General features: G+C 40.0%; 1 protein-coding gene and 1 pseudogene across 2 annotated transcripts in view; both read left to right on the top strand.

Annotated features, from left to right (window-relative positions):
- The window catches only part of LOC145496487 (ZP domain-containing protein-like), a 5,995-nt gene extending 885 nt beyond the window's left edge, over nucleotides 1-5,110 (top strand). Inside the window, exons 1-6 of the mRNA XM_081476175.1 lie at nucleotides 1-2,581; nucleotides 2,676-3,080; nucleotides 3,265-3,490; nucleotides 3,808-3,960; nucleotides 4,210-4,343; nucleotides 4,790-5,110. The exon at nucleotides 1-2,581 is cut by the window's left edge and continues 885 nt beyond it. Coding sequence (XP_081332301.1) covers nucleotides 2,515-2,581; nucleotides 2,676-3,080; nucleotides 3,265-3,490; nucleotides 3,808-3,960; nucleotides 4,210-4,343; nucleotides 4,790-5,019 — 1,215 coding nt within the window. The 5' untranslated portion in view covers nucleotides 1-2,514 and the 3' untranslated portion in view covers nucleotides 5,020-5,110. The remainder of the gene's footprint in view (nucleotides 2,582-2,675; nucleotides 3,081-3,264; nucleotides 3,491-3,807; nucleotides 3,961-4,209; nucleotides 4,344-4,789) is intronic.
- A 1,214-nt stretch (nucleotides 5,111-6,324) lies between these two features.
- Nucleotides 6,325-10,186, top strand: part of LOC145486134 (uncharacterized) — a 29,160-nt pseudogene continuing 25,298 nt past the window's right edge. Inside the window, exons 1-2 of the transcript XR_014049255.1 lie at nucleotides 6,325-6,382; nucleotides 7,614-7,858. The product of XR_014049255.1 is annotated as an uncharacterized LOC145486134 (transcript). The remainder of the gene's footprint in view (nucleotides 6,383-7,613; nucleotides 7,859-10,186) is intronic.

Below are 10,186 nucleotides of genomic sequence, written 5' to 3'. Positions count from 1 at the left end.
TTATGTCCTACCTATGGTGTAAAACAATTCGATCATCATAAAAAAATTTTTCAACAGTCATTCTTATGGTTCACGTTGAACACGAATTGCTACAATCGCTTTCACCGAGCGTCAGTTCTCCTAACATGCATGGTCCGCTTAACATGACTGAGGTTGTTATAGGTTTGGAATTAAATCTACGCCGTTTGTAGTTAATACCCAGAGCATAAGGTACAAACTAAAGCAATTAAGTTGAGGCCGAAAAATCGCATACTCGCTGATATCAGAATTGATATCAAATGATTTTAATACGTTGGTCACTGCATTAGAAGATAACCATTAAAAATGACGTTAGGGCTGGGCAGTTTTATAACTAATCTGCAGAACTGTTGGCACACTGCGACAGCAAGCCACGCCTTGCGTGCTCACAGCTCAAGGTAGGTTGTAATGATACAAAATGAATGAATGAGTTGCCAGTAATCGGATACCCGTGTTTGCGCGAAGAACTCTGGGATCGTCAGGGGACAAACATTGCAAGTCGCTAGAAGGAAATGTAGGGCGTAAAGTTGTTTCGAGGTACAAGAAAACGATTCTTGAGAGAGATCAAGGCTTTTTCGCCGTCGTTTTTATCACAAATGGATTTGGGCAATGTTGATATGTGGAATATGTAAGTTTTTCTTTGAATAACCGCGAAATATGTGACAAAATCTACCGATAAACTCCGTTGCTTGCGTGAGGTTTATTGTGAAATTTACATCGCGTAATGGTCTGGAAATATTACAAAATTAATTAGGTATAAATCGAGAGGAAATAACCCAGTAAAGCCTTTTAAGTTGCGTACAGGCTACTTTTGGCTTATTTGAAAGCTCAGTCGTACAAATTATACTGGAAATAAGCCCGGTGGCGATCATTGTACTGTCTGGGGTTGATTTAATGACAAATGAGTCCGCGCGACTCATGACTCATGCTGTGTGGCTACTGTGTTGCTCAAAGCCTTTGTTTTGCTTTTACAAGCACGTATTTCAGTGATTTTCCTTTTCTATAACAGATCAAGGGTAGTTCCTTGAATATATCTCTGAGTATTTGTATTTGAAAGTGCCATTTGTGCGTGATTAGGCTTTCCAAAGTTTGGTATCGACGGTTGAGTGAAATTGCCCGACACAAAGGGTAGTAGTTCCTTCTGCAATTTTCGATTTCTGTTTTAGAGCTTCTTTTCTGTCTTGATATTTAACTTCTCGGAGGGTCTTTTCTACCATTTGCTCCGGGTAGCCTCTCGAGATCAGGCGTGTATTGAAATTTTCAATATTCTCTTCAGTGTGTTTCACAATAAACCGCACGCAAGCAAAAGGGAGTTTATCCCCGGGAGTTTATCGGTAAATTTTATCACTTATTTCACGGTTATTCAAACAAAAACTTACATTTTCCATGTATCAACATTGCCAAAATCCATTTGCGATAAAACAACGGCGAAAAAGCCTTGATCTCTCTCAAGAATCGTTTTCTTGTACCTCGAAACAACTTTGCGCCATACATTCCTTCTAGCGACTTGCAATGTTTGCCCCCTGACGATCCCAGAGTTCTTTGCGCAAACACGGGTATCCGATTACTGGCAACTCATTCATTGCACTTTAGTCCGAACTTTTCTTAGCTAACAGAGTGAAATAAATGTATAAGATCCAAGGCTACAGCTGTCGACAATTAAAGTTGATAAATATTCAGGAATGTCAGTATTGAATGCAGTTTACATGTCTCACTCAGCGGAGCCTGGAGGGTACACCTCTGAGTGTTCGTTGTAGAACGTAATTTGTCACGCTCTATAACGAACGCTCAGAATGTGAAGTAATAATAACATGACAAGGACATATGAACTCGAACAACTCCTTAGTGTCTTAAAAAGAATATCAGAAACTTCCTTTGATGATCAAGTAGTTAAGCGTGACCTTCAGTGTCTGCCTTGTTTTTTTGTTTTAATAGGGCGTATCTCGGAAATAACACGACAGGAATTTGAAAGCATTACCTAATAAAATATTCACACAAACAACTCCTTATAGTGTCTTAAAATAGAATAACCGGAACGTCCTTTGATGATCCAGTAGGTTCAGTTCAAAGGGTGACGTTCAGTGTCTTGTTCAATTTTTTATTACTTTATCGTGCATTCAGTATAAGAGCGATAAGAAACACTTGATACTGACAGAAATGGATTCTGTACTTCCGCAACGAAATAAACAAAAATTGCAATTCGCATCAATCGGCAGGCCATTTCTAAAGACTTCGCATCAGTGCCGATGGGATGCCATAGCATAAGCCACACCATAGTAAGCAACAACAATAATTAGCTACATGCATGGAAATAATAGACTGTTTTCAATAACCTAATAAGCGAATGGATTTTCTGAAACTGTTCAGTGATTGGTTTTAGTGCGCAGTTTGTCAGTTTTGACTGACAGGTAAAAATTACGAGGCTCAGCAGCTCACAACGTTTGTAGGAGATGAATTCGAGCCAAGACTAATCACGTTTTCGACATCTCCAACGACATGATGCACTGGGCCTTAGTAGCTGTACTGATCATTTATCTTTTGACGCTTTCTGTGATCGGCAATGGTACTGTAATGAGAAAGTATTCCACCACCCTGTAATCCTGCAACAACATTTTAGATCTAGCTTCTAACTTTGCAATGTTTTGTCCTGATTTCAGAACCTCCGGCTGGTGTTGCAGTTACATGTGGTGACTATGTTATCGAAGTGTCGTTTGAAAAGGCATTATATCCGTCCTTAGAGGCGAACCGGCTGCGTTTTTATTACTCTTCATCAGCTGGTTGTCAAGCCACACAAACCTCCACGCATTTGTATGTCAGCACTTCTTTGCATGGCTGCGGGACACTGTTCCTCGAAACGGGAAACAGTCTTGTTTTCTCGAATGTCGTTGTACAAGACGCAGTACCACTCCAAGGATCTGGCGCTGGATCTGGAGATTATGGCTCCGCGGCCGTGATCACTCGAGATCACGATTTTGGCCTTCCGTTTGAATGCACCTACTCGAGGAAGAAGATTCTTAGCTTGCAGTTCGTTCCTGAAGGGAGAGTAGAGATACCTAACGTGGGTATGAAGAGGTTTAGCTTTTGACGTCGCTTCATTGGGAAACACAGAGTGTTTGAAAACATGTAACACGACTTGAAGCCTTTAAATGCGACTGGTCAGACCATACATAACGTACCGAATCAACCCTTTCAATGTGATTTTGAATACATGAAAATGACTGATCTATTTGTAACGTTATTTTTCAGTGGAATTCGGCGACCTCACCTTCACATTCGATGTCTACAAAACTTCATCATATTCAACAGCCTACACTAACGATGAATTTCCAGTTGAAGTGACCCTCAATGATTACATGTATTTTGAGTACAGCGTAGAGTCCACTGCTGACCTGGTTGTATTTGCTGTGACTGTTAAGGCCACTCCAGAAGCAAGTTTCTATTCGTCACCCCATTACTCTATTGTAGAAAATGGGTAGGTATATAATAGGTACATGAAGACCTGGTGAATTAAGCACCACCATGAAAGCCTTATTTATGCAGTGTTGTGATTAAGTCAGTCACTGGAGTTAATCAGTATTCCATCCATCGATCACTTTTCCTCTTTTAGTCCATAGCTTAATTCGAGGCATCTCAGTTTCGATTAAAACGTCCTATAGCTCTCTTAATTAAATCCTGCTTATTCAATTTGTATTGCTCATAAAATAGGTTTCTTGGTTGTTGCAACGTTTCTTAATTAAAGAATCAGCTACCTATTTAGTAGTGTAACAGAACGGGTATGTTTTTTGATAGATGTCCAAGCGATACAACTTTGGAACACGACTACGACGAGTCCCGCAACTATCAAAGACTCAAGTTTCGAGCATTCAGATTCGTCAGTAACTACGATTCGTATTACATCCACTTGGAACTGTTGGCCTGTCGCGTTAACTCTCTGAATTCCAGGTTAGTTATCGTTAGCTAACATTAGGTTTGTGACTGAGAAAGTGAGCCAGCAATCAAAAACCTTTTACACTGGTCAGAGTGGTGTTTGCATAAGTGAATTCAGTAAAATTGTGACACTAAGCCTAGATCAGACTGGGCTGTGCAGAAATAATCCAGTACGTAGCTCGGTAACACAGCCTTGCTGAGAACCGTTTAAAAAGAATTTCAGAGTTGAGGTAATTAACTTCTTTGCAATCTGTCAACTTTAAGGTGCAATCAAGGATGTTTGAGCGGGAGCAGCGGGAGAAAGAGAAGAGAGGTGGAAGAAGAAATGAGCACATCAGACAGTTATGTTATCAAAAGAGGGCCTCTGCTGATAAAAGAAAAGTCGAAGGAAAGTGCAGGTATAGTAATTAACTGAAATCCGAATTTCTATAATTCAAAAAGCGCATGTTTAGAAGGAATGCAAAACTTTCTAAGAAATCGAAGATTAAAAGGTGCTTTCCCCCCTACAAGTGCCCATGCAGCGTAAGTCATAGGAAAACTTTGCAAGAACCCTGCATCAAGCTGGAAACGTTGAGAAATACAGACACCTGTGTTCCTGTATTCAAAGATTAGAGCTATACCTTTGACGTAGAAAAATATCTCTTCCAATTAAACGAAAATATACCTCTTTAACAACTTTAACTTCCACGACAAAAGTCTTATCAATATTGCGGCAGAAAAAAAAGCCATGATACGCGAACCATGCATGCATTTTCGAAATTTAATCTTAAGCTGTTAGTATTCTTCACAATCAGCAAGTAAAACTTGTTATCCCTCAAATGTTTTTCTGGTGTCTCTACTGTAGATACAGGCAAGCAATCTGCGGCTGTAATTGGAGGCGCAGCGGCCGCTGGTGGTTTAGCCTTGGTTGCAATCATAGCCCTGGCTGTTTTGTTTGTCAAGTGCCGCATTGCACGACTTTTGCTGAACAGGAACAAGATCGAAGAAATGTACGTCAACCAAGACGAGCAGATGAGCCGAGAAAATGCTGATATCCAGGAGGATGACATGATCGAAAACACTGAAGAGATGTAAAACCAAAAAAACAAAAACGTTACCTGTGATTTTAAGAAGCCAGTTTGTTAGGACCTGCAAGAGGCGGTGCCGCTAAATTCCTCACGTGTTACACACACTGCAATGTAGTGTCCGTGATTGGCGAATGAACATTAAAAAATAACCAATCAGGAACAGGACAAGGAGTGCCATAGCTTTTCGAATTTTTCGCCTCTATCCTGCGTTATTTTTCCTGAGAGTTAAGGGGAAAATGGCATCCAAAAAATGATTTCTCAGCTCACTGAGGCCACATTTCTGACTAAATAAAAATTGCTGTTAGTTTTAGTTAACAGTCTACTTGAGGTCATATTGTATTGCGTTTGCATGAAACGACTCATAATAACTTCATAATGTCGCCATTACAACTAGGCGAAAAAGTTCGCGTACATAAGTATTCTCGAGATTAGCACAGTCAAGTCATGACCAAAATATAATCATAAACGTAATAATTTGTGGACGAAACAAAAGATGATCTAAAGTTTCGTGAAATTTGGCAATAGTTAACCCGCACTGTTAAATCACCAAAAGCCATCTACCGATATATTTTGAGGAATGTAAGCTTTTGACAGAGTACAAACAATGAAAGATATCTACGTTTTTTCGGTTATTACAAGAGTTAAGTAAAGTTATGTTTAGAAGAGCACAGTGAGGGTCAGAAGAAGACAAACTCTGAGCTCTATAAGTATGCTAAGTTCTAACTGACGAACTTGTATTGTTCAGGTTCACCTTTCATGCGTTGTACATAAGCTTACACGTGTAATAGAGTTCAGTTGTAGTTAAAGTACTTTTACCTTTTAAGTATTTCTCATCCAGCTTTAAGAAAGTAGGAATTAAATACAACATATATTCGTAAGCACGAAATAAAGATATTTTCGTATTTAGAAATGTGTCCAGATTTAGTCTTGGGAAGAACTTGAAAGGTCATGGCGGCGAAGATGTTTCGATCTTGTGGAAATTTACCGTCTCTTGCATCTAAGTGTGAACACGTGACGCCGAAACATGCTCTAATTGGGTGTTAAACATAGCATGATTGGTCATCAAACATTTCAAGTTTAGCAGACCGTGGTGCGAACTTTCGCGCTAAAAGTTCAACACACGAAATGACAGAAAGATTGGACATTGAAGACTTTTGTCAATATGCATACATACGCCTTTCACGAAAGTGGTTTTACTCCTAGTATAACCAGGAAAATATATCGGTTTCGTCCGTATTTGTTGATGGTGAACATTTTGAGCGCGAAAGTTCGCGTTACGGTCTGCTAACCTTCAAATATTTGATGTTCAATCATGCCACGTTTGACACCCAATCGGAACATGTTTCGGCGTCACGTGTTTATGCTTAGATGTAAGCGACGGTAGTTTCTCAGTTTAACTTTAAATCCCTAGCTATCTCTGGAGAACGGACAATTTTGGGAAGACTGATACCAAAAGCTCATGTACATACGTAATCTTTATTCAAGCACGGTAAAAATCCACTTCAATACACTTTTCTAGCACATAACGAAGTGGATATTTTATCGATTATTGAAAGTGAAGCTAGTGTTCATCGGAATCGTTAACAACTGATGCAAACATTTTTATTCATGACAATGACGATGCTTCTTTGTCTGCCAGTCAGCTTTATAGCTCCACCCATTACATTCACTAAGCAATCTTAAGATAAAAGTCTTCAATTGAATCAAGGCCGTTTGAAGTACATGTTACATCCAATTAGTATGTCAGTGCACACATGCACTCTTATACAGCCCGCGGTGATTCTTGAATAGCTTTTAGTGGCTGCATTAAAGTACCTTCACAATAATGATTAATTTGAATTGACCAAGAACTCGGTATTCTACAAAAGCCGCTTTTTCAAAGGTGCGACGGTCGCTAACCACAGACAATTTTGAAAATTAGTTCGAGCTACACACCTATCCCCGCGAATGAGTCGTAAATTAAAATAAGAATTAAAAAAAAACTGAAACCCAAAGATCAAATTTGTAAACAAGACGTAGTTTATTTCTCCATAATCACCTTTCTATGAACAGCTGCCTAGCGCCCTTACTGCCCAGCAGTTCAATCAGCGTGACGTCAACACTTCTGGTTAACGAAACTACTACAGTTGATTTCTCAATAATTTCTCAATACTTTCTTAATATAAGAATCGCATCGACTGTACTGTACTAATTGACCTCGCTCCCAATGTGTGGCTTCATAGCTCAGTTGGTAGAGCATCGCACCGGTATCGCGGAGGTCAAGGGTTCGAATCCCGTTGAAGCCCTGATTTTTTAAGGCTTCTTCTTTCCAACTGCTTAAATTGGAAAATTTACTGCGGAGAAAACCTTCGTTTAGCCAAAACCCGCGTGTAAACAAGCGAAAAGCAAGCCTATAGAGACTTTCAGTTTAATATCATTACTTATCAAAAGTAGTCTGCCCTATATCTGGCATATTATAGTATTGAATCGATCCGTATATCTCAATTCATGGTTACTTTAAGCAGAAATGAACTTCAAAAAATGCGGTTTTCCAAAACGCCTTCAGGCTGTGGATAATTTGTTAGCAGAAGGTGTATACGTCTCAATGATTTTGATTGGCAGCTTCACAGTTAGCTTGCCGTGCTTTGAGCGCTTGTTACAGTGCCCTTGATTTTTATTCACTAAGAATTCGAAGTCAGGCAAAACGGACGCGAAGCAGGTTCTTCGATAACAAGGTGACGCGCTGCAAGTCAGCGAGCTTCCTTTCTCTCCTGACCCTCCTGCTATAGCTGTCGTCGGGGGAAGCATCGCATTTTCGTTTTGCCAACATAGCATGGGCTCCGACTCCGGGCTCCAGCAGCAACACGGTAGAGTACTATACCCACCTTCACAACAGCCACTAATTATAAGTAGATAGGCGAAGCCCGTAATGATCATTTAGAATCTAGTTATTATGGGATCACTTCACGGAGATACTTTGAATGATTGCTGCTCAATTGATAAAACGTTTCTAGCAGCAACTTACTAGTTCGCTACTCGTGAATGCTCTTGGGTACTAGAGAAGCAAATGAGCATTTTCCACGACCCTTGTGCAAATGCCACTCGAGGTACTTGTATAATCACTGCAACTGCGCGTCTTTTTGTACTCGCAATGTGGAATTACTTTTTATAGTCTGAATCGCTTCCTTGTTAAGCTACATAAGTATTGCATAGCAGATGGGGTTTAGAAGTTTGAGGCTGACTATTTTCAGCAGTTCGCGGCTTGTTTAATGAGCCATTCACGGCACGATACTGTTATATTAAATTGATTATTGATCGTAGGCAGGTTGTTTCAAAAACAGTTTAGAAGCTTCCCGTGCAAATCCTTTTGGCAAAGCATTGATACAAAGAGTCAGCTTTTAACAAGTTTTGGGTCGATAACTAGGCAGGTGAAACTACAATGGGCTGAATCATAATTTTGTCATCGATGTCTGATTTGTGCCACACATCTTTCTTTCAATGAAGTTTGTATGCGCCAAAAATATTGCTTTGAAACAAGTTTTGAACAGCGATCGGACAGAGTCCTCTTTCATTTAAACTGCTGAGGCTGCCTTTGATCCCAAATACTAATGAGTTTCTTCAATAGCTAAAATACGTATTTAATTTTCCATCATGGAGTCTGATCCAATTCAAGGTTTAGCATGCCTGTTTTCAATAAGCTCTCTCGCATCCCTTTATACTGGCGTCTGTAGCCGTCCTCAGTACATGTGGCAGGGCATTTTACAGACTACTCCCTTCGCCAGGGTGTAGGCTCAATAGAGTGGCTGGAGGCCGCTCAAAAAAAAAAACCTCACTGCCTATATTAACCAGCCGTCAAGTCTGGTACGCTATTGCGCCTTTCTCTGCTCGCCTCTTAAGGACAAGTACATTCATTGCTTTATATTTCCTTACGTACCCGTACGGGCTAACTCCTTTTCAGTGTACTTCCGTAAGTCAAAAGTTCCGGTTTGTTTTTTTTTTAGTCTAAGATTTTTTCCCTCTGTCCATGGCGCTCCCGCAGCATCATAGCAACGCATTCTCTGGAGATGAGCTCGTTATCCTCTTCTCAAACTAGTATAATCTACGCTGACATAGAATCACATGCTTCGTTGCTTAGGCCATTTTTTTAACTGAAAGAAAGCGAAAGCCCGAATCTACATGTATAAGACCCGAGTTTCGTGAGAGGACCGTCGCGACTGCAGGGTACTCAATACTACACTGGAATTTTAACATTCGGGATACTAGTTTGAAGGTCTTGAAGTTATAGAGCTGCTGTACTTTTCATTGCCAGGACAGAAGTTGGAACGGTGGCGATTTTGGCAGCGATTTTAATTGTATGAGTGTTTTACTGTTTTCACCTTTAAAAACTTAGTGATAATACATTGTTCGTGGCTAGTCTTACGCAGCTCGCCGTTCGTCCCGGCCAAGGGACTCATCAGAGACCTTTCTGCTTGGCAAACTCGTTGGGCATCGCGCTCGAAGTCCCGTTCGCTGACAAAATGATGATAGCAATCTCGCCTTACTTTGAAAATCGACAATAAAGTTGACAGTTACTTTTGATAATACAGTGTTCCCGTGAAATAGCCTTAAATTAGTGCTTTTGTGAAAAGCAAATATTTCCAAAGAATCATTCCGAAGTTTGTACGACACCAATTCTCGACACCTAGCATATAAATACGCCCACAAGCCTTCCCCGAACGCACAATTAACGAGAGAAAAAAATTAATGGCAACTTTGTAAAAAGACGGTTTATTTTCGCAGGTGAACTTTTTTCCATGCATGTTACAAATAGATGTCAGAAAATCGACTTAAAACTTTTCAAAGATAAGCGTCTTTATGCGGCCAGCCTTTGCAAAGTGCGTGATGCCTCTAAATATTTCCACTTAACTATACATAAATCAACGTCACTAAAGATCACTCAATTAACTGCAATCAGCCAGTAAAATGCATCCCGCTATTAAGAGAAAGAACTCTGTTCATGATGCCCTCTGGAAAGATCTTTGCGATTACTTCATAGTAGTCTTAATATCACCTGATGTTAGTCATTGTTTACGAATAAGATTAATAGCAGCTGATAAGATCACTGATAGAACCGTAGATTTTTTCTTCAGACTGTACATGTCACCAAATTCAAACGAAAAATGCCGCTTTGCTCACCCGTTTAATTTGCATTTTCA

Source organism: Orbicella franksi, chromosome 1 (assembly GCF_964199315.1).
Source record: "Orbicella franksi chromosome 1, jaOrbFran1.1, whole genome shotgun sequence".
Classification (NCBI taxonomy): Eukaryota; Metazoa; Cnidaria; class Anthozoa; order Scleractinia; family Merulinidae; genus Orbicella; species Orbicella franksi.
Note: the sequence above shows the minus strand (reverse complement) of the source record. Positions and strands in the feature narration are given on the sequence as shown.